At 37.0% G+C, this 25762-nt stretch overlaps 1 protein-coding gene across 2 annotated transcripts in view; it reads right to left on the reverse strand.

The window, feature by feature from the left end:
* Nucleotides 1–8067: 8067 nt before the first annotated feature.
* AGAP2 (ArfGAP with GTPase domain, ankyrin repeat and PH domain 2) overlaps nt 8068–25762 on the reverse strand; it is a 110429-nt gene continuing 92734 nt past the window's right edge. The window contains exons 9-18 of one of the 2 annotated variants that reach the window (XM_053455776.1): nt 23242–23328; nt 21300–21404; nt 20494–20674; nt 17682–17825; nt 14661–14720; nt 13573–13721; nt 13006–13096; nt 12211–12433; nt 9936–10191; nt 8068–8996 (exon numbers count right to left, since the gene is read on the reverse strand). In XM_053455776.1, the coding sequence (XP_053311751.1) occupies nt 8790–8996; nt 9936–10191; nt 12211–12433; nt 13006–13096; nt 13573–13721; nt 14661–14720; nt 17682–17825; nt 20494–20674; nt 21300–21404; nt 23242–23328 (1503 nt within the window). In that variant the 3' untranslated portion in view covers nt 8068–8789. The remainder of the gene's footprint in view (nt 8997–9935; nt 10192–12210; nt 12434–13005; nt 13097–13572; nt 13722–14660; nt 14721–17681; nt 17826–20493; nt 20675–21299; nt 21405–23241; nt 23329–25762) is intronic. The other variant, XM_053455777.1, reaches the window with a different exon arrangement.

Genomic DNA, 25762 nt, shown 5'->3' on the forward strand with positions numbered 1-25762 from the left:
ACATTTTGAGCAGTGCTGTCTAATATATTTGGTGTGCGCTTTGCATCTTCCACACTCTTACGCTCTGGGCCTGGGTACAAATGATCCATTCGCCAGATATATCACGTCCACTGAAGAACTCCTTTTAGCCTCAACCAGGCCAGAGACTATACCTGTAAAATAGGACTTTTCTAATTTATTTGTAACATGGCATCTGACTTGTGTTTGTGCTGTCCTCAATATTTATTTCCCCCCTTTTATATTGAGAGGGTTTTATAGCTGTATCTATATTTATATCTATTTACGAATTCACATATCATTTACATGAGATACCTTTCTATGTATGTTTTGGCTTGGGGCCTGGTTACCTGCAAGTTAAAGGGGAACTACCATCCAACGTGTTGTGTAGCTCATATATTAGATAACTTGGGCTTTTGTTGGTGAACAAACCCCTTAAAGCTGAAATAATACCGATTGGTAAGATTTTTTCATGACAATACCTTTTTTATAGAGTACAATCCTTGAGTAAATTTTAGGAAATTATATAGTTCAAATCTTAAATTCCATTTATTTATTGCTGTAATTTCCATTTATTTATTGGTGTATAATACTTCAAGAGCACAATACATAGCTTCCCTCGCACTTATTTAGTTTATCTACTAAACTTACCATACTAACATTTATTTTCAGATGTTCATAACTTTTCAAACTAGATGTCTTTAATAAGGTATTAAGTTAATTACAGTATTCTAAATAGCACTCTCAGATTGCAAAACTGCCCAACAAAAGTATGTTTTTGAAAAGTAGGCAGTCTAGGTGGCAAACAAAGGTAATTCTAAATTGCACTCTGTATTCACACTTTTAAAAAGTTTTTTATTTTCCATTTTTTCACTTTGTCTTTGCACTGCTGTTTTAGAGAGCAGTGTAATACAATCAGAAATCACTTGTTGTCTTTGTAGGACACAGGGATCATTGTTGTAACTAGCAAGTAACCCATAATGATTTCCAAGTGACATCATGGGATCACTTCTATTTTTGGGACATAGTAGGAGAGGAACTGCTGTTCAGGCATTCAGTCATTTACAATGTACCTAATGCTCAATGAAAGTGCTTGCTACGTTCTCTCAATCATCTCACAGACTGCCATCTGCAGCTTAAAGCAGAGAGATCATCCAAATCTCCCTGCTGATGCTAAATAGCAGACGGTGAAATATTATGCCTTTTGCTTTAAGTGCTGGTTTTGCAGGGACTTTTTATATCCTCCATCCCTAAGGAGGTGAATTAGATCTATGGTTATCACAGGCTATCCTCTGACAAAAGGTTTAGTGACCAAACCATTTGGATATATAGAGTATTATTCCACAGTTATTCTTGGGCATCTAGAAGTATTTGCTTTATTATATTGTTGTTTATTGCAGGTTATGTTATGTAATAGGATATTGTGTAACTTAATCACATATTAAATAAAGTTGTATTTAATGAATGTATGCCTTGGTATGTATTATTTGGCATCCAACGTTAAACTGCATATTCTAAGTGAGGCCTAACTAATGCTTTATTTGGAATAAAGAAACTCATTTCTCCCCTCTTGCATCAGTAGCCTTTTTATTTGTTTTGTTTTAATACTAATAGTTTGAAGGCTGTAACTTTCGACTATGTGTGTCTAACTTCATTAAGTTCATATTAAGGTTGCACACTCTTATTACACAAATATACAACTTGTATTGGTGTTGAATGCCATTTGTCAGTTCTCTGATCATTCTCACGTTTATCGAGTAATCTGCAAAAACTATTTTGAACGGTTGGGGAACCGTTCATCTTTCATAGTCTGCCAGTTTTCTACCAGATAGAAAATCATATTAGCTCTTCTATAATCATTTTTAAAACAAAAGAAATGTAACCACACATATAATGCCACTTGGCTATTCATAATACAGTTTCGTAAATGAAAATCTAACTTTTTTTTTTTTTTAAGGATGGATTCACTGAAGTCTCTTCTCACTGAAGGTGTATTGAGAGTTTTTGCAAGTTGCTCAAAGTTTGGGAAGTCCACTTAGCAAATGAGGCCCATAGTATAGGGACAACTGAAACAGTTTATAAAGTTTTGGATATTATAAACCAGTACTTACTTACTATAAGCTATATGACTATCGTCTTAGAAAAAAATACAGTCATTATTATTAGTACAGACGTTATTATTTAGCATAATAATCTCCAAGATGGTCAAAGTCATAAAGTGTCTTCCGAAATGACAGCAAGTTTTTGCTAAGGCGATAGTCATATAACTTATAGCACCAAGCATTTGTGATGTATATGCAGTGATAACGAAAGGAGGTAATGGAGTATTCCATGTAACTAAGCTGCTTATACATTGTTTTAAGGAACCTTTCATCCCTTCATATTCTGCTCATGTTGTGCCCTTACTGGCCATTTCTAATGCATAATTACTTTTAACACAAATTGCCTTATGGAAGAAATTAAATAAAACCACAAATATCAATGGGAGTACATTTTATACATGCGCACAGGGGGTGTCTCTTGTCACCACTGGAACTGAATGGTGGAGAGTATACCAAATTGGCACGGACAGCAATGGGTCTTCTTCAAGCCAAGGAGCTCGGGGGAAATGGAAGAGGCACATGCATTAAGAGACAAGAAATGGCAAGAGAAGTTGCATAAAAGGAGACTTGGACACAGAAGTCGTGTTGAAGAAGGCTGGGAGTCCTTGAGAGAGTGAGTAAGAGTGAAAAAGAAAACCAAAATTTGTAGCTCTCTGCTTTGTCTACATTTGTTTCATTGGTGTTCCTCCTCATTTTTGGACATTCCTATGAAATGGCAAATTTCATTAAAATTCGTATGGGGAGAGGGTAGTAAAGGGATAGAGAAAAAGGAGGGGGCTTGAGAAAATAAGTAAATAAGAGATGTGCGAAAAAATTGCATGAGAATTAATCAGGAAAAGGGAGATGAAATACTAAAAGCAGAGAGGTTAAAAAGTGGAAGAGAGGCCGTAAAACACAAGATACTTTTATCTTATATTTGCAAGATAAGATTTATTTTTAGTAAGTATGTTTTTTTATTTGTATAGAGTTAATATAACATTTTCTAATACTACAGGCTTAGGGGGTTCTTTGGGGGTTCTTATTTTTGTATTGTTTGCACAGGTCCTAGTGCAAGATGGATAGAGATCCCTTTTGTGACATCACCGAGCTCCCCATAAAGTTTTTTTTTTAATTTATATATATATTTTTTTAAAATTTTTAATATATTATTTGTTTTACATTTTTGGAAGGGACGCCCTCTGATCACTTCTGTGCTGACCAAACCATTATTAGCAAGCAGGGCTCCATAACCCTCCATTGCTGAGCATGATGTGTGCTGTCAGCCAGCAGTGGGAGCCATCAGAGAACTGAGAAGTCTTCATTCCTCAAAAAACCTTCTGGCAGGTGCCAGGGAATGCCCGATCGCATCTGCAGGAAGTGAGCAGTTCTTGCTTCCACTGAAAGGGGAACGTCCAGGCTGCCTGTCACTGTTTACTGCTGTAAAAGGGGCCATCCTGCCACCTTTTATGGAAGTACCTGTACATCTATAGGGACCTAGTAAAAGATAATATAGCAAACAAATGAAAATGTCCACTGTAAAACATATCTGCGCCTATCCCTGCTGGCACCCAACCTTAACTGTAATAACATAGAATGTTAATTTATAGCATCTAGCTGCCCATAGTCTTTTTCTTTTAAAGCCAACTTCACACGTTCACATGTAAATAAAAAGGCCAGCCTAAGTTTAGGAAATAAGCTCCATTAACTTACACATACACACACACACATCAAAAAAATAAAACAATATGTAAAAAATCTACAATAAACATTTTGACACTTTATTGTATAAATCTTATATTACATCAGTTAATTGTTGCAAAATAAACCTGCCAATAAAGCATAAACACAAATAATTTCATTTCTAATTATTGGGACTTAAGGGTGGGGATAGTGGGTGGTCTGCCAAGACAGCACTGTATGTTAAGCTCTTCACTGTAAGAAAAAGTGACAGAGGTTTCAGGATCTTCTCAGGGTTACAGTCAAGGGCAAAAGAAACCATCCAACACAACAGCTGGTTGGTAAATGGTCAAAACCCTACAAACCGATGGGGAACTCTTGTTTTGACTTAATACTAAAATGGGTACACATCTCAAATCTAAATCTTTTATCATGGGGTAAGATTTTAGCAAGAGTGTGCATCGCCATCCCAAAAGTAATCATTTTGAGGTACTTAACCTCCAAACAAATCCCTTTCTTGTAACAATTTAGAATGCAATATGCACCAGAGAGCAAACTTCTACTTAATGAATCTGTAACAGTGATTCCAAGCAAGAGAGAAATCAGGATTGCCACTTAAATGTATATGAGGATAACTATTCTGGATTTTTTTATATATATATATTGCTATGAATGGACACTATATATATCAAGCTTTTTGACTGATAAATGTTCAATAACTAATTTTTATTCTTTCAGTGAAGGTGTTAGCAGGCAGTGTGCCGTCCTATCTAAGGGAGGGATTGCAAGAAGTCAGTCACAATCACAGCTCCTACAGTGTCACAGGTACCACTGGAAAAATGAAGAAGCCTGAAAAGCCAACATATATAAAAATACAATGCTGCTATATCTTTCAATAAGATGTTTTTCTCCCTTTTTTAAATTTTGAAACATTTTTTATTGTTTTTTTTATTTATTTTTTTTTACAACGGCAGTAATTCTTGTTTGAGTAATGGACACATGGTTATGGGTAGTCACATATACCAAGATCATCCACCAGCATGTTCCATAATCCAAATGTACACAGTGTATTCCAATACCAATTCTCAGAACCAGGGGTCCAGATATTGCAATGCAGTAATAGTGCCTTTGGATATCTAGCATGGTTGCAATGATTCCCAATTACCCAAGAATGTGATTCAAATTATTTTAAAAAACTATGTCAAAATGGTCCCTTTTAAGTAGTGGGAAGGCCTCAATAGAATTGCTTTCTGTATTAAAAGGCATCGTCGGTGCCTGTACATGTGTGAAATATTTTGTAAAAAAAACCTATATATTTGTGATTGAGCCCACTATTTTGCTATCATTTGAACATAATTCTATTTTGAATTGAAGGGGAAAACCATATCAAGATGTCTAACATTCTCAATTTTAAAGGCAAATGTTTTATTTGAAAGAGAAGTTAGCCATTCATAACTGTTCTTTTTGAGAGTTTAATATTCCCTCTTTATCACAGCACGTTTCTGGGGTCAAAATCCCCATCCACCAAGTGCTTTAAGGCTCTTCTGCTTACACTGCTGGAATCCCATACCTGTTTTGATAGACAACATAAGTTATTAATGCCATTTAATCCATGTGTAAAAATTGGGAAACAAAATGGCTCCTTTTATCAGTAAATACTGGAGGGCTGCATTACACCGTTTTTAGAAATGTGCCCCCAGCCATCTAGGCACCCTGTGTAGAAGGAAACCATGTCTTGCCTTTTGAATCAAAATTACCATCATCAAACTAGATTTGTTTACACATGGATTTCTTAATATAATGTATGTAGTATACCTATAATTGATCAGAGTAATGAAGGGAGATGTTTTAGTACTTCCTAGAGCGGGTGAGGAGGTGCTACCACAAAGGTCCTCTTCAATTTTTGTAAGCAAATGCATACAGTAGAGGGGCATCAGGGACAAATTATGCCTAGGGTCAACTAAATTTCCAAGAGAAATTGTGGCAGGCTCTGAGAAGGCATTTTATGAACGTTAATCTTACACCTAAAAAGAGTGAGAAGAGGCTCATTGATAATTATCAATAAAATCACTAACAGAGATATCTCGCCACAATTTGTTTTACATGACAGTAAAATGCAAAACTTCCTTCTCCAAACTCTAATTCTGCCTCTGAACCAGACCCCAGACCCGATGGCACTACAGAATTGTACAATGTTGGGCTACAAATAGGGCCAGCCCTATTATATAGTGAACCTAAGGGACTCCCTAGGGTGGTTTCCTGGTGAGATGACCACCACTAGGATCTCTCATGTGTTAACAAGCAAGTGTGAGCATAGTTTCCTGGGGGGCCTAGAAACCTAAAGGCCTACCATGTTAAACCGTGATACAGACGAGTGGAATTTGGCCATTATACAGGAGAGCCTCAATCAAACTATTTTGTTGTAAAATATTTTAACCCTTTACGTTTCTAAGGGTATGCTTTGTTGCCTTTCCCAACTGTGGCATATAAAGTAATACAACTTTTATTCTCAACAGAATATAGCTAAACACTGCTCACCGTTTTGTCACTCAATAGTTTAAAGTAAGGTAAAACACAAATGAGCTGCTTGATCTCCATCCCATATTTTTTTTTAACGTTGGGAATAGTCATTTACTGCAGCTCTTAAATATTCATCACTGTCTCGCACACCACAACATACATTTTGTAAAGATTGCTTAAAGCTGGGCCACTCCACGCAAAAAAAAATGAAATAGTCACATCCAACCAATGCCTTACTGTTCTGGAAAATCAATAAATTAAAACAACTCAGAAAGATCACAAAATATATTGTCATGTGTACAGAAACACAATTTCACCACTTTGCACCTGGGCACAGGCTGAATCTAATATTTAATAAATCAAACATAGACATTGATTTGCATTAAAAACGTCTGTTCTCATACATTCAAGGACAGTGAGAATCCACTGTTTGCAATGCTTCATGGGTAATTTAACAAGTTTTACGTCATCCATGCTTCCATTCAGTCGCATTCAATTCCCATTGATTTCATCTGCTTTCTTGCATGGGGGACTTATCCAAAATAATTATTATAATATATTATTTTCAAAATAAAGCTGTTCAGAATAAATGAACATTGGTAAATAAGACCGATAATATTGAATAAAAAGTAATATGATTGGTGATCTACCTGTCTAAGGGTAGAGGTAAATCTTTTACAATGTTTTATTTATTTTGAGGTATGATCACTGGAAAAAATATGAATCTTGCTTGAATAATGTAATGGTTACTGATATAAAGAAATAGTGATCCTCAATTTGGCAAAAAGGTAAAATAAGATCGAAGTGTTACACACCTAGTGGAGCAAAAGAAAAAGAATATTCTGAGTACCTGATTAAAGTGACAAATTATGAAAATCAACATCACTTTTGTTACTAGGATGTAAGCAGCTTTCTGAAACATGGAAACAGGTTTTGTGTAAGGTAATTTATAAATGGTGATCCAAAATTTAGATTATTAGCTAAAAGGGCAGAGCTATAGACACTATTGTCCATATGTTACTATGGACAATAAAAACTACACATGACTGCATTACATAAAATGATTTCTTTATATATGGGAAAATGAGAGGACTTTTTGTTAGCTCACCATATTTAACATGGGATTATTAACTAATTATAGACTATAGAACATGCTTCACAATGAAGTCCCTTTTATCGTGAAGGCAGATTTTAAATGGCTGTGTGGCCTCACATGACTTACAGGAAGTTGATGTGCCAGGTATAGCCAATCAATTGAAAAGAAGAACTTTTCACTAGAGAAAAACACTTTGGTCAATATGGCTGCCCAATTATATATTGTTGGGAATAGCACTTACACTGGAAATTCAAGCTTTTAATTCCCTTACATGGAACTTCCCCTTTTAAACCCATTTTTAATTTAATGTCACGGTAGTGTTCAGAGGCTTTCACTGTTCTAACAGCAGGAATTGCCCTTTTTTTAATTCATTTAACTGCATTAAATTAAATTAATTTAAAAATACTGGAGCAACCTGCCATATAATTAAGATGGTAAATTAAGGTTGCAAATTCTATTCAAAGTTTATATCACCAAAAATCTTCACTGACCCCATCATCTGTACCTTCAATGCTCATCGCTATTAACAGAACTGATGGCAACACCTAAAATTACATTCTTTCTGAATTAGGCAATGTAGGCAAAATTCAGTTTTCATTATTGTAAGTTTCGTTTTTGATGTGGCAGCTGTTAGAGAGACCCCACTAACACTGATGTGTCCAAGGCATGGTCTTAATGTGAAATGCAACTGTTTACATTCTGCTCCATAACAATTCCGGTTAGATGTGTCAGTGAAAAACGCCTGTTATTAACCATGTCACCAAGTGTGGGGTAGAGATAAGAGGTAGCATTATACTCCCTCAATGGCCAACACTTCTTCATAAGAGCTGGGCACTCTGAAAAACTGATTTGAATCAATTGACAGAAAAAGCATTTTTTGTAAACCTAATATTAAAATTGACTCATTCACTGATCAGTAAACTGATCGAAAATAAGGTGTTAATATAACTTAAATCCAAGAATACGACCCTCTCTTCTCTGGTTGACCCATTTCATACATTTTTCGAGTCAGATAACAAAAACACAAATCTCTACCTTAGTCACTGAAACTTGTTCTAGAAAAGTAGCACACTGCACAAAGATGAGATGAATTTAGCCTGTTGTAAACAAGAATTGTAAGGTTCAAAACGTTCCTTCACTAACAAAAGGGTTAAGGCATTAGATACTATCACACTGGATAATTGCGACAAAAAAGGTTGGAAAAAAACTTGAAATGGGTGAAGATCTTTAAAATGGCTAGCTATTCTTTTTTTTCTTCCAAAATATACACATTTTATCTGTATATACACTTTTTAACTTCTGCTTATCCATCACAAAGACAATCACATGTTGGCACAGGAGAGTAACTGGACAAGCCTGTCACTGGGAACATAGTCATTTGATTCCAGCCATATTGTCATTGATACTGACATGATTGGCTATACAAGGGCAGTTCGAGAATCAGTTCTTGGAATGCTGGCCGAGCTGCTTTTTCTTCTCAGGATGGGAGTGGCGAAAGCACTCGAAGCTTCATTGGGGCAGCCATGTTGCAGTAGGATTTCCACACACTCTTGGCTTCCAACTTTCTTGGCATAAAATAGGGCTGTGTGGCCGTTGCTGTCCCTAGATTTGACATCAATCCCATACTGGAAGAAAATCAAACACTTCTATTATTGGTGCAGGTTAATTATCTCTTTGCTTATATTTAGGCTTTACAACTAATTATCCCATATGATACACAAAAAACACTCAGTGAGAAAGATCATTCTAAGCATTTTGTAATGTATCTGACATTTTTTTGATGCAAATAGAAATACAAGGGTGAACTCACTATGGTTCAGTTCACAGTTATGGCTAAGAAAGAGGTGAGCTATAGAGAAAGTTATCAACCACTTCCTTAAAACATGTCTGTTATAGATGAATGTGTTATAGATCACATCTATGTCCTAGTGAATGAAATCAATGTGGTTTAGAAGTGGTAAGGGATACATTCTGCTATAAATTTTACTTTTTCTTCACACTTTTTGTAGACAGTAAATATTGTGCATAATATCACAATCTGTCTCCTGGGGGGGGGAGCACTGAAAGGTGAGTGTAGTCTATTAAGCCTAAAGATACAAAAAATACAAAGCTTCACCATTTCACTAACTCACATGCACCCTCTATAACATCATGATCTGACTCATCTGCTTGACATGTGTTGGGTTGAAGTTGATGTTTACTTCATCTGAGTTACGAGTCATCTTAAACCCATCTTGCCAACTCCCAAGGTGACTGTAGTTCCTTACATTTAACTCGCAGCCACTCACATTTACAAAACAGCAGCTCAGCTTTTAGCAAAGTTTAGATACTGTTTCTTTTGGGGTTGTTGAGTGTTGCCGAGTTAAGTCACATGAATTACCTCTCTAACATGACTGACAACATTTTTTTTGTGTAGCTCTAGACTTGAAACCTATCACTATATCTAAAAGAGAGAGAGCTCAGCGTTTATCTCTATCCATTTAGTTTTGTGCATACAATCCCAAACGTTAGCTTTCCCCTTAAAGACTGTTAATAAAATGCATGATCGCATCTATATCGCTTACCCACACCAGTAGTTGCGTGATCACCACATGAGGGAGCTCACAGGCCACATGAAGGGCTGTGCGTCGGTCCCTGTCGCCAGTGTTTCCATTGATCTGCTCCTTATTGCTGTGAGCCAGGAGTAGCAGTACATTGTAGAGGTTTTTCTCTTGCACTGCTCTGAAGAGTTGCTTAGCCAAGGTGACACCGGGGCTCTTTAAAGGAGCCAAAAATAATCGCTGTTCATACTTTGCTCTGATCCACGATTCTCTCTCTTCTCTATAGCAGAAAAAGTACACCAAAAAGTCTTAACTCAAACTATGTCTCCAATGATAAATGAGATAGAGTAACATATTTCGTTTAAACTAAACAGATAAGCCTGTATTAGTTAGTATTCACATGCTAACATCTATATGAATTATATATAAATAAATATATAAATAAATGTATTCTTTGGTGAGCATATGCCTTTTGTGGACAATATAGTTTATTACGGTTGTTACATTGACAAGTTATTTTGTATTTGGGCAGAGGAAATGTATAATACCTCTGATTTTTTACATAATAAGGGAGAGCATGAGTTAATGTGTGGATGAATTGTCTGAATGAGGGAGAGCATGAGTTAATGTGTGGATGAATTGTCTGAATGAGGGAGAGCATGAGTTAATGTGTGGATGAGTTGTCTGAATGAAAGTGTGAATTAGTGAGTGACTGTAAAAGTGTCTATGTATCATAGATGTATAATTGTGGAAGGGCAAAGATGGCACTAGCAGGAGGTTTGAGCCTTGGGGACCAAGATGGCACAGGCAGGGTGTATATGGGACAAAAATGGCACAGGCCGGACTGTTTGGGGACAAAGTTGACTTGTGCTGGGCTATTTGCGGACAAAGATGGCAAATCTTATGTGTGTTATCTGGGTGCTGGTCAGGTTCTATGTGGGCAGTGTGAATGCCAGGGCTGACTTTGGACTTCTGTAATTTAGGGGGTTTTAAATATACATTTAATGCCGTGTTTTTATGTGAATTCCAATTGATCTATACCTGCAAAGCTGGGTTTTTGTGTTATTCTGTAGATCCATATCTGTTATGCTATGTTTCCATACATTATTTATGTATACCTGCAAATACAGGGTTAATATGTCTTATTCAGTTGATTAATACCTGCAATGCTGTTTCCATGTATTTATTTGATCTATACCCGCGATATACCTGCAAATACAGGATTTGTATGTCTGATTATGTTTATTTGATATATACCTTCAGTGCTGAGATCACAAGTGAATTTCAATTTATCTGGGTTTGTGTGTTGATCTATACCTATAGTTATTTGGACCAGGGCGCAATTTCACTGCTTGCCATAGGCGGTATTTTCATTAGATACGCCTCTGCTAGCTCAGTAGCTCAAGATTATGCCAGAAGGAAGTATTTTGGATATTTGAATTGCGCACACAACACCCTGATTGCACAATTTGATGTAACAACTTTTTTCTTATTATGTTATTTATTTTATTATATAGTATTGGTATTTAAGTTATACTATTTAGCTTGCCTCGATGAGGGATATTCAATATACTGCTATATATTAATTATTAGTCTCTTCTTCATTTTGTAGTCATAATTATTTTGTATCATAATAATAATGATCTATTTGTAAATATTATATAAATAGTATATATTTATATAATAGTTACAAATAGATCATTATTATTATGATTGGTTCATATCCATGTAGATTCAATTTGTGAGAGATCCATGATTTTTTTCATTGCATTTAAAAGTTCTTGTTATATTTTGCTTATATTTACAATCTTTACAATATTTACGATCTGTTATATGTATGTTTAATTTTTAAAAGGGGTTGAATTTATTACATTTATTATATTTATTTTCTTTTTTCATCACTTTTATTTTATTATAGTTTGACATTATTAAGTATTAACACAATATTAATATTCACTTCATTACATTATACATTGTGTTTACAGTGTATTCAAGATATCACATGTTTGATCTATTTACCTAAAAGGAGGATTTTTTTTTTTACTATTTTTATTTGGTTCTATTACGTGGAGATTGTTTAGGATATTAAAAATGTGCTTCCTGGATTGGACACTTTAGTTTATGACTAACCATCTATGTCTGAAACGTGTTAAGCGTTGTCCGGCTCTTGTCCTTTTGGATACTTGATTGAAAATAAAAGAGATTTATACTATCTTCATTGGAGTCGCATACATTTATGGATAATTTGATTAATGTACAGATACATATTTTACCCTTATCCCCAGTGATTCAGTTGTACCTGGAGGCATCAGGGTGCGGTTTGGTCCTTCCTTGTGTTGTCATCTCCCAGATGCTGTTGGCCATTTCATTGCCGATAGATGTCAGCACAAGTGTCAGCTCCAGAGGCCAGTCATCTAGGTCAAGCGAGCGGACCCGGGATAAATGTGTACCAAGGTTCCTGTGGATTCCTGAGCACTCAATGCAGATCAGGGCACCCAGGTTCAAACTGGCCCAAGTTGGGTCTAGGGCGAGCAAACATTTCTATTAAAGAACAACCTTAATCAGGCTTCCCTTATCGTTAAAACATAATCCTCAAACTGAACGAAATGTAAGATGGGAAAAAAACAGTATTTAAAGGGACACTCCTGTCATTTCCCATGTTTACTCTCTTCTTTTACTGAAGTGGGCTCAAGTAATGGGGAGAATGAGATGTTCATATGAAATATTTCTGATAGATAATTCCCTTTAACAGTGTATATATATATATATATATATATATATATATATATATATATATCTGTAGCCTTTTATAGTCTATTTCATTATTTCAATTTCAGTGTTTTATGTGGTCATAAACAAGAGACTGGGTGTCTTATTAGTTTTAGTACATTTAATACCCGTGATACTTTATTAGTTTTTAAATACCTATAGTACTTATGTACCTACTTGTTTAGTATCTATAGTACCTATGTAAGTTTGTGTTCCACAAAGAGCAATGGTCGTTTTAAAAGGTGCCAGGTAGAAAAAAGTGATCTAAATTATGCTAACACAATTTAAGTATCTTCAGTATGTTGGGAAAACATGTGACACATACTTGGTGCACCACAGTCCACACAGAAGGCATTCCCTCTAGCATTTCGAATGGCTTGGATAGCTACAGCTTCACTTTGGCTGTCCATACGTGCCTAAAACAAGCCAAAAAAACACATAAAGTAGTGAATAACCTGCTAATCAATGCCGCTACGGCTAGCCGCTCATTTTGTGCCCGAGGCAAGAATGGAAAATTGTGCCCCCCAGCTATTTTTTTTTTACATAGGTCATTTTATTTACACTGCCCTTACACTGCCCTTACACACACCTGCCCATTAACACGCATATACACATACACTGCCCTTACACATGACTGCCCATACACACTACCTTTACACACACCTGTCCATAAACACACATATACACATACACTGCCCTCACACACGACTGCCCATAAACGCTGCCATGCACACACCTGTCCAAGCCCTGCCTCCTTGTTTGCAGTCATGCTCCTTCATGAGCAGGGGAGAAGGAACTACCTTGATATTTTTCGAGATACGCTACATAGAACTACAACAACTGCAGAAAGTTGAGTGACAAAAGGGTCTGGTTTTATGACTGTGAATATTACCTTGTTTTTACTGCTTTCACAGCACTGCAAACTGGCAAGGATCTGGCTTTCAATGGCCTGTACCCAAGAGTCTCTTTCTTCAAAACTACTTGTCTCAAAATGCCATGTTTGACCGGTACTGGAGACAATGATGAATTCAAAGTTCTCCTCTTCTGGAAAATACGAAAATGATTAGGCACCAGCATTGCTTGTCTCAACCCACTGTTTATGCCTGCTTATACATCGCTCAATAAATTGGCTCTAGTTTGCACAGTATTTCGTTTTCTACAACTATATGTACAACTATATATGTATATGTATTATATATCAAAAAGCATCAACTAACATCCAAACCTGAACCAAAAAGTGCAGACACAAGTAGATCATAGGAAAGTACCAGCAGGCCCATCTTGCTGGGCCACCCAGAAACCAAGTTTACTTACCACTAAAGGCATCTACCTATCTGTTTTTGTAAATAAGAATAGGACATATTTACAGGATATAAAATTAAATTTTCAAAAGAAGATGCAACTGAATTCAATGTTGTATAAGGCAGAGGATCATGGGAGTAATGGTTTATATAAGAATACAAATAAGCTGATTAAATTGTGTTTATATGCCATTTATACATTTTAAGGCTGTAGCAACTATTTGGTATAATTTAATTAATAATGTAAATGCTTGATTACAATTTTGGCTTGAAACCAGGTCAACTTCTTCTAAATTGGATTTGAACCCCCGCAATCTTTACATATTATTTAAGGGCAAAATATGTATTTGGGAAAAACTAACAGGTACGTGTAAATTCCAGACAAAATACTTACCAGAATGCACTTTGACCTCATATTTCTGGGTGGTAAATGTTTGCAGTTTACATGGGGTAATGTTTAAATGCTGGTCCAAAGTGATAAAGGTAGTGCAATCACTATGACAACCAATGGCATTCTCCAAGTGCCTATTGCTCCCATTTAACCACTCTGCATTATTGATATTTTTTTCTTTTAGGTGCAAGCCGGATGTAAAGCAAAATAAATTTTACATACTGCACAGTGCTCATGCATGCACACACATGCAAACATTAACACACAAATTATTCTGCGTTCTTTTACCTGTTTTATAAATATTTCTTAAACTACCAAATGTTTTTAGCTTCCACATTTTGCGTTTGGCTGGAAGAGAGTCCCGGACAGCGAAGCAGAGAGAACCAAGGGAAGAAAGTAAAAATGAAGATGTCCAGGTCAAAAGATAAGTTAAAAAAGAGGAGTGGACAGAAAAGAGATTGTAGAATTATTTCAGACACTAACAGTCTTACCACCTTTCCATTACCAGTTCCTCCTGATCATAATAAGATTCTAAGTATACCCCATACTAAACAAATGATGATAAAGAAAACTCAGCAATGACTTGTGCCGAAACAGCCTTAAATGTTGGCCAGTTTGTTGCTTCCCAGGATCAATCAGTTGTACATTTCAGGGAGATTTTAGAATCTTTTCTCTAAAGGGAAAGTTGAGAGGAAAGCTTGCAGGAGAGTTGTAGTTTCAGTCTACATGCATTATTACAATTGAAATCAAAGATTCTCCAAAGTCATCTCACTTATTGAATTATGCATTATGCAGAATCAGCACAGGCCTTCATACTGGAGAAACGCGTCAGGCCTTCATCCTCCTTCATGATAATATGAAAAAGGTACCTCAACACCTCCAGGTTGTGATGCTGCCCCACTTCACTACCTGCCGCTTGACCCTATCACCTTGCATCTCATACCTTCTCTTTACAGTCTCTTTACACCTTCCCAAAGCCATCTCTTCAACCTCTCGCCTTCCACTGGTGTGTTCCCACTCCACCGTCAAACAAGTTCTCATCTCTCCCACTTCTAAAGAAACCTTCCCTAGATCCCACATCACCTTCAAACTATTGCCCTGTCTCTATTCCCTCCCTGGTCTCCAAAATATTGGTAATTTTAACCTACAATAGCCTAATCCACTTTCTTTCCTCTAAGGCTGCTTGACCCTTTACAATCCAGGGGCAAGGGTAGCAATGTTTCATGGGTTGATTTAAATATGTTGGGCCCTATATTACCTGAAGCTGATTTACAAAAAGGCATTAAGGGCAAGTTATATAATGTTTATAAATATATTTCTATTGGTTGCAGGGGACCTGTATCCTCCTCTCTGGCAGCCGGGGAACTTCTGCGCGATGCACGCAGACAACCGCTGCTTCCACCCGGCACTTCCACTGGGGCTTCTATGATGGAGCACATGTTTAGTCATAGAAGCACCGGCGGAAGCGTCGGGTAGCAGCGTTGGGTAGTGCAAGCCTGGGGGTAGATGTGCACAACTGGGGGGCAGGTTGGCAAATAAAAAGGAAATAAAAACAAATGCATTTTTCTCAATCATAGCACTTATTAAATATGAAAAAATAGTTTACATGTGAATTAATGTTTAGTAGTAACATTTTTTCTTATAGGGCGGTCTTATATTTAGGTTTTTTCTTTTTTTCCTTAATTAATACTCTAATTTTGGGGGTGTTGTCTTATAATCAAGCAAATATGGTACATGTCATATTCTGGAGATTGGGTTGGATGAATACAATAAATGGTATAATGTAAGCACTAATAAAGACTGCACGGACAACAAAGGTGCATGTAAAAATACGTATATTTGTAAAACTGGGTGCAATAACATCAAAGTGCAAAATGCATACATAAAATATATAGAATAACATACTAAATGCATTACAAATAGTACAAGCACAGCACAGGCAGACACCCGGTGTGAGATCCCCCAACGTTTTGACTGTATAAGCCTTATGTTGGGTGAGCACATATATATGTTCCTTTTACAAGAAAACCACAAAAGTGCTCTCATCAACAAAGAAGAGATGGGTTTAAAGGAGAAGGGACAGGGTGTTATTGGCCTGGCATATTCGCCAGGCTAATCTGCTTATATACCAACCTCTGGTATTGTTAAACTCCCTTAATATTACATCTAAGCATCTGACCCTAGCTTTAGATGATGGTCTCTTGTTCTAACATTTCATAACATAAAATAAAATAAAAAATAATAATTCATTTCTTCATTTATAAAAAATAACATAATATTTCATGAATAAAAAAAATATCACAAAATAAAGTTGCCTCTTGTACTTTGTTAAATACCTTCAAGTATGTTAATGTTTCTATCACATTCATTCACTCCTCCAAGCTACCGTGTGTGATACATCAGAGATGATGTATCATTGATGGTAAGTATTAAAGGCATCAACATATCATCTCCTACGCTAGACTACTCTTTGGTCACTGGTGAAGTGGTAAGCACACAAAAGATGCATTAGTTCATAGAAAGAGGGTATGCATGTGATGCACTGGTCAACAGAGAATACATTGTTGCCACTTCTAGAGAAATGCATGGTCAAAAGATAATAACAAATCCACTCTATGTGACGGGTATACGGATATTTGGATAAATGCATTTCAATAATGCATTTTGTGTTTTAAAATCATTGTATAATAAAGTTGTTGCACCACATTGGTTTTTTAACTGCTCTTTAGGAGGTATAAACATTGACAAGATGTCCCCGACTTTGGGAAAGATTTTTGAATAAATTAACCATATGTAAATAAGGTTTATTTTTTTATTTTTCATTATTTTTAATTATGTTGATTTTCTCAGCAGTGTCCAGCTGTGTCCAGTGTAAGTAAAAGCTGCTGGATACAGATTCAGAATGGATGTCTGAATTTCGAGATACTAATCCTTCAAGCATTTTGGAGCAAAAGTCTGCATTTTCTAATGTATGAGGGATCAGAAACCAAGCCTTTTGAAAAAATCTAATCATTGTGTATTACATTTTAATTTACTTTTGGGGCTGTCAAACAAGCATGTTAATTACGGACCATAGCTGGTGACAATGATGTCCCAAGGGCTCACAGGTAACATCCTCAAAACACCACTTTGATGAACATACAGAAATCGTTGCATTAAAAATGGTCTGGGGATTTATTTCAAGCTTTATGTAAGGACCATATCATTTATTCATACACAATAGTGTATTGACATCTGCCGTGGGGGTCAGTCTATACAGTGCAATAAAGTATATGGATTATGGGTAAAAGCATATAATATGACACGTACCATCTGCCTGTCCTGTTGAACCTTCTGTTTTGGAAGGAGTCATGTTTTTCTTTTTCCTGTTTTTCTTTTTGTCGCTCATTGGGGAAGGCGGAGGCTCCTTGTTACTGGAAGGACTAGATATCACATCCCCTGTGGAATTGCTTTCTGGAAGAAAATGATACATAGTGTAGGCACTTAATGCTTCAATATAGTGATATACCATCTGTTTATCTTACTTTTTGTTAATGATGAGCACTTTGAACAAAATAATGTCAACAGATTATTCATCTGTGAGACACATCTTTCTAACTAAATACAACAACACTCAAATACTAATACTATTTTTGCAACAAATACCGTATTTGCTCGATTATAAGACAACCCTGATTATAAGATGACCCCCCAAAATCTGAATATCAATTTATGAAAAAAAGAAATAGCCTGACTATAAGACAACCCTATGGAAAAAAGTTTTACCAGTAAATGTTAATTCATGTAAACTATGCGAACTATTTTTTTTACTAAAACCTACGATTGAGAAAAATATTTTGTTTTTATTTCCTTCTATTTTCCAACCTGCCCCCCAGTTATGCACATCTGCCCCCAGGCTTGCCACTCTGCCCCAGAAATGCCTTATACCCCCTATATGCCACTGTGCCCCATGATATGCATTTTGACCCCCCTATGTGCCATTCTGCCTCCAGAAATGCCTTATACCCCTATATGCCACTCTGGCATTTAGGGGGTTAAAAGGCATATTATGGGGCAGAGTGGCATATAGGGAGGTATAAGGTATTTCAGGAGGCAGAGTGGCGTATAGAGGCATTTCTGGAGGCAGAGTGGCATTAAGGGGGTTAAATGGCATTTCATAGAGCACTCTGCCTCCAGAAATGCCTTATGCCCCCCCATTTAACACCCTCCGGCGCAGCGTGTAGAGGTCTAGGCGATTCGCGTAGACAACTTCCGCTGCAGCCGGAAGGAAGTGCGGTTAGCAGCGGGGGTTGTCTGTGTCCATCGTGCAGACCTTCCCCGGCTGTCAGAGATCAGAGTTCCCCGCACTGGAGCTGTCAGGTGTGCACTGGGGAATTCTCTCTGACAGCCGGGGTAGGTCTGTGCGATGGACACAGACAACCCCCGCTGCTAACCGCACCTCCTTCCGGCTGCAGCGGATGTTGAGTACGCGAATCGCGTAGACGTCTACCCGCTGCCCGGACAACACACCGGGGAGTCAGAAGCACCGGTAAGTTAGGGGGGGGACAGGAGGATCCAGGTCCCCTGCAGCGCTGCGGGGATCTGGATCTTAGTCTCATAGTCAGACCTATTTGAGATCTGATTATAAGATAACCCCGATTATAAGACAAGGGGTATTTTTCAGAGCATTTGCTCTGGAAAAAACCTTGTCTTATAATCGAGCAAATACGGTAATTAAAACATGTATTTCTCTGGTGCTGACACAGCTTCATGTAACAACACACCTGATAGAATAACTTTACTGAAAAAGTTATATCACAAAATAAGTCAAGATCCATTTGATTATTTCATGTGTCATGTTGTACCTTGAGCAAGATGCCTCTAGACCTAGATGATGTAGTCTATTCTTTTTATATGAACTACCCTATATGACCAAAGGCCTATATGGTCTTGTTGGGCCATTTCAAACCCATGAGCATTGATCTGGAGTTCCCCCACCCTTTGTGACTATTGCTTTCAATCTTCTGGGAAGGCTTTCCACAAGTATGTCTGCAGGAGTTTGTGCCTGCTCATCGAAAAGAGCTTTTGTGAGGTAAGACAATGATGAGAAGGCCTGGTTGGAAATTGGCATGCCAATTCACCCCAAACATGTTCAATGGGGTTACATTCAGGGCTCTTGGGTTAAACTAAGCCCCTTCACTACCCTTCACTGTAACTAAGGGGCCTCCTCCACCACACTTTGCAGTAGGCACTATGCATTCCGGGAGGTAGTGTTCTCCTGGCATTCGCAAAACCCAGATTCATCCACCAGACTTCCATATTGTGTGATTCATCACTCAAGAGAACACATTTTCACTGCTCTAGAGTCCGGTGTACTTTACAGCGGTCCAGACGATGCTTGGCATTACGCATACTGATCATCAGCTTGTATGCAGCCACTCAGCCATGGAATCTACGGAGCTCCTGACACACAGTGCTTGTGCTGATTTTGCCACTAGGTGCCACTGTCATTTTACAAAGTGAAGTAGCAGTCTAAGAGTCAATATTGTTTTTTTGTTTAATTACTAAGTGCCAACATATTATGTGATGCTGTATGTATAATATGCATGCTAAATTAAATAAAAAATGATGGCTATATACACAGTCAACTAAGGAATAAAGCTATGCTTTAATACAGGTATTCTATGAATTCTTCCCAGTGGTGTATTCTATGGATTCTACATTGAACAGGTTGAGTGGTTTCAATATTCAGACAATTAGCCAAAATTATGTATTAGGCTTATACAACATTTTGTTACTTTTTACTTTGTAACAAAGGATTTACATATATATATATATATATAAATATATATATATATATATATATATATATATATATATATATATGTGTGTGTGTGTGTGTGTGTGTGCATATATATATATGTATATGTATATGCAAATATAATATGCAGTGTCTAACATGTTTTGCCACATATAAATCTATGCAATATTATTGAGAGATTTGAAGTCCACACCTACCATCTCAAGTGTTTACAAATCCGATAGTGCCACATAAAACAGGTTGCATAAATTATCTAATAAGTATTTTCAAAAGTTGTCATATATATTGTACTGTACTCATTGTGTAACAGTGTCCACTTACTTGTCGTTGGCGTCTTGGTAACTGTTGTATCTGCTACTGAGGGGCTCACATCTTTCAGAAGACCATTAATGCTGGCTGATGGCCCACAGGCTGAGATAGCTCTGGGTGGTCTTTTACCTGGGACCTTCACTGTGGTTCTCAAGAGATCCATCTCCTTTCCATGTGTACTGTGTAGGTAATCCTAAAAACAGAAAGAAATATTATTAATGTCATCTTTGCGTGATAACAGCATGCACTCCATAGATACATGGACCTTAAACTAAAAGTTCAAAAACATGAACTAAACTATGGAGGCATAATCCTAAACAAATTAAAACTTCCTAAAATTGATGACTCGCTTTGAACCGTATCTATAATATTCGTTAACTTTAAGCAAATGTAGTTTTAGATTTTTTTGGATCAATGTGTAAGGGAAATGCAATTTTATTCTGGAAACAGCAGAGGCTTCTACTCTCGACATTTGAAATAACCTAGTTTTAGATTATCAGCTGTACCAGTTACTGGTTGGGCACATCGGTAGTACTGTGTGTTTGTGATGGAAGGATAAATTTGACTGCTCAGACTTTACAGCTCCTTACAAGAGAGCATTATATTTGTATTCAAACAAAGGATTTTTTAGCAAGACACAGCTATTAACTGCAGAGTGGGTCAGTCAAAAATATGTAAATTTGTGATTCTATTGTCAAGAGTCAATCATGTTGGTTAAATAAGCACACATCACTAATATCACTAATAAAAGCAAACATTTTGTTCATTAATTATGTAGAGTACAGAGAAACCGAAGGGAACATGGAACAGGCACTTACATTAATGCTGGGGTGGTAGAGCAGTACTCCATTGCTTGTCAGGGTAACATACTTCTTTTTCCACTCCTTATTCAGAGAGTTGCCGCTACGTTTCAAAAGAAAGCTCTGAAAGAATCATTTTACATGTGAATGTCTGCTGTGTTTCCAAACACAATTCTTCATCTTACAGACATAGACTGACCAAGATCACATAGCGAAACATTGTATAGTTATGTTATACACAGATTGGTAGAAAGATCAGATTATTAAAGGCATTACTAGCAGTCATGGAACGGTCACTGCATTCTCAATCAACAATCTGTAGGCCTTTGGAATTCTAAGGCCCTCCACTGAACTTGTTACTGACTCCAGCCTGGCGAGATCTAAATGAAGATGCGGTTATCTAAAACAGTTCCTAATGTTACTAGTTGGCAAGTTACATAAAAAACAATATACGTATATGCAACTAAAGACTTACTGTACATTATGTTGAACCCAGGGAATTGAGTGGTTGCATTTGATACTGACATTGAATGGCACGTTCACTATGCTAGTTACATGAACTAGATGTCAACATGAAATGTCATAAATATTGCAGAATAACCAGGATTTGAATTTGATAATGACATGTCCCAGATGGAAACAGTGACAGATTTTAAAGAGGCCTGCCTGGATCAGGCAAAAACAAGAAATTTGGAGCATTTGTCCTACATTCAGATTTGGCAAAGATACATTGAGGATATAATAGCCTCAATGGGGGCTCAATATTAATGGCCACAGTTTTGGAATGGGATGTCCAACAAGCTCATATAGGTGTGGTGGTCATATAGTGGAGTTCCCAACTTTAATACTGCTCATCTCCTTCTAATATTTATATATTTTATTTCCCTCTCCTGTATCATTACTTCTGTTTACTCTTCCTTTTTCTGCTCTTCGTTCCCACATATTAATATCTTTCGCCCCCTCAGCCACATATATTTCTTCTGTCTCTCAGCAAAGGACCTTTTAGGGTTGGTGCTCCAGCCATGATAACTTGCCAATCTCTTTATAGATGGAATCAATAGGAATTGTGTGTGGGTTTTCGGTGCAGCGACTCTTCCCACAGGAAACAGTAGGGAGCTGCTGTATGAAAGAATAAACTAAGGCACTCCACTGTGCCCTAACATACTCCTTACATCTGACATTATTTGCAGTATGGAAATGTAACAATTAAGGTGTTCACTTAAGAGTAGCTGTGTGGGTGTTTGTCATTTGCAGCCAGTGCATTAGCTAATCAAATAGTAGCGAATTAGCATGTTCTAGTGGGGACATTAATCCATACTCAGCAGGCATACATTAACCCCTTTCACATATTTGTATATATTTATGCGTTGCAAAAGAAACATTTATGAGGACTGAAAAATCCTCTACTTTCTACTTTCGAATCAGATACAAAATACACATCTACAGTCCTGTAAATGAAAAAAAGAAAGTATGACCCCACTTTTTTAGATTTATCAATGACATTGGTAATGTCAAACCATGACTAGTTATAACCAAATGCAAGGACATTTTAAAAACAAAGGCAATCAGCACTTGAAATGAAGCGGTACACACTTCAATCATATACCTACTCCACGGATTGCTAATTTATTTAAAGGCAAATCAGGTTAAATACATAGCTTAGTGCATAGGAATAAATGATACCTGATATGCATGTCTATATCTTTCTCTGTGAATTTTGGTCCACAAACAGGCAATACAGAATATAGGTCAGATTGACAACCCTGTGTAGAATTCAGGAGCTGGACAGAAAAATTTAGGATCTTTAGCTTTCCTAAGGAGCCACAATATGGCTATATCTAGAAAATGTATTGTAAAACTATCCAAAAGACACAGTTCGACTTTCGCAAGCCCTGTTACAGTGATGGATTGTTTTGTAGAATGTATCCTTTCAGCACATGAGCAAAGCGGTCCATCTTACCTGTTTAATTGGCAGAGCTCGGCCACTGGTAATGTGCTCCCCTCGACCATCAAAGCTTCTCTTCTCCATGTCACTTCCCCTGCGGTTCTGCAAGAAATATTATGAATAGTGAATAAACAAATAAAGCTGACCTTTGTGACCATATATAAGAAGTTACTATCACCGCCTTATGTTGTTTCCATCACAATAAATGCAATGATGAAGGTGGGAGTCATTAGAATGTATTCAAATAAAGAATATGATTATAAACATAAAAATACCCATAGTAATAAAAAGTCATATGGACTTATTCACTAAAGCTGGAACTTTAATAGGCATTATGAAGTGCAAACCACAGTCAGGTTCTTCTGCACGAGGCTTTGTTGGTCTTGTATAATCCACACTAATAACAATCACATTTCATTATTTTAATTAAACTATGCAATATGCAGAATTAGTGCAGTCATTCAATCAAATACAAAGTCCCGTTCTTCCCTGATCTTTATATTGCTGCTGCATTAGACAAATAATTCACTGTTGCAGGCTATCTATATGTAGACTCTTGTCGTATATATATTTTTAATTAAATATGTAAAAAGGAAATAGATTAATTGTTTGTTTTTAGAGTACACATACAAATTCAATTTGTATTTACTCGTTGCCCCATCAAATAAGATTAGCAAAAGTGGTAGACATGCTCTGAGGCTGATCTGTTGTTGGGAGCAGTGCGTGAGAGTAGGGAAAATGCAGCTCGTCAGATACATTACTGTCCCCATTCATTGCTTCACACCAAAGGACCAGAAATTATAACCAAGAGGCACAAACAGATTTTTTTGTTTGTCAATTAACATGCAAATTTAATTACCTGCTTGATGGAAAAGCTATTAATACATTTAAAGTTATTATCGCAAGCATATTTTGTAATTAAAAGTTATTGTAAATATGAGCTACCACCATTGTCTTTTATAATCATGTTTCCATTTCAACAGAAGTAGAAAGTAGTAGCAGTATAATTTTCACCTCACACTATTAAGGTGCCACTGTTAGGGGAAGGACCAGCCACACTAGTATGAGTATTGCAGGAGAGGGACGAGGTCAGAGAGATTGAGTTCTAGGAAATGTGCAGACATCCAGTTAGAGACAGATGCAAGGTAGTTAGTTACATGATCTAAGACAGAGGGAGAGAGATTGGGAGAGGATATGTAGATCTGAGTATCATCGGCAAAAGGCTAAGATTAGTTTGCCAAGTGAGGTAATGTAAAGAGAGAACAGAAGGTGTCCTAGAACTGAGCATTGGAGTACAATGACTGAGAGGGGAAGTGTTACTGGAGACAGACACTGAAGGTACAATCAGACAGTGAACCAGGTTAGAGCAGTGTCACGGAGACCAAGTTTGAAGGAGAAGAGGGTGGTCCACAGTGCCGAAAGCAGCAGGAAGGTCCAGTAGAATTAGCACAGAGTAACGGCCCTTGGATCTACAAGTGAGTAGGTCATTAATAACTTTGGGAATGTCGAGAGCAGAAAAAAAAATTGAAGAGGGTCAAGTAAGGAGTTGGAATCAAGAAACTTAGTTAATTGGGTGCAAACAATTATTTCAAGAAGCTTGGAGGCAAGAGGAAGAAGAGGAATGAGACGGTGGCTGGACAGATCAGTCGGGTCCAGGGAGGGCTTTTTCAGGATGCTTGAAGAATAATGATACAGATCCAGTAGAGAGGGAGAGGTGGAAGATATGAACTTTAGTAGGGACAAGAGTAGATGAAAGAGACTTGGTAAGATGAAAAATTCTATTTTATTTTTGAAGTATGTGGCAAAGTCAGAGGTAGTAAGGTTAGTGGAAGAGGTGGAAGGTAAGGGAATTGAAGGTACGGAAGAGACATTTAGGTTATGAGACAGGGAGGAGACTAAGGGGGTGAAGTCGGTTTCCTTAGCAAGGGTGGGAGGAGAGCAGTAGGAACGTCACATGAATTTAAAGTGCAGAAAGTCAGAAATCGAATGAAACTTCCCCAACTACATAAGCTCAGAAGAACAAAGCCCTCTTCCCATTATATACCAATGTGTTACTGTTGATTTTGTATAATTTTTTGCATAGTTAAAATTTTCAAAATGTTAATCTTGTAACATGGAATCTACTAGTATTTTTAAATAAAATGTAATGCAACATACTAAGCATAAATGTCTAGATCTGAAATAATCAAGTGTGAGCCTAGGGTTAGCAGCATCTGGGTACAGTATCCCCCCAATAATAAAACACATGCACATTAACCATGTAAAATCACTCTAACATCTACTCACTCTAACATCATACACACATGCTCACTCATACACCATACACCTACACATACAAACACTCACAGAGATCCTTAATGATTACGGTCTCAGTGTAGGGGTGGGTCAAGATAAATACACCCCTGCTGTGCAAGCTGCTTCTCTACTACTGCATGGTCATGTGGCTGGAGCACCTGCCTTGGCACCCCCTGCAAATCATTTCAGGATATCACTCATAGATTACTAAAATACAAATTAAAATAAGCAATCTGGTATT

This window comes from Spea bombifrons, chromosome 2 (assembly GCF_027358695.1).
Source record: "Spea bombifrons isolate aSpeBom1 chromosome 2, aSpeBom1.2.pri, whole genome shotgun sequence".
NCBI lineage: Eukaryota > Metazoa > Chordata > Amphibia > Anura > Pelobatidae > Spea > Spea bombifrons.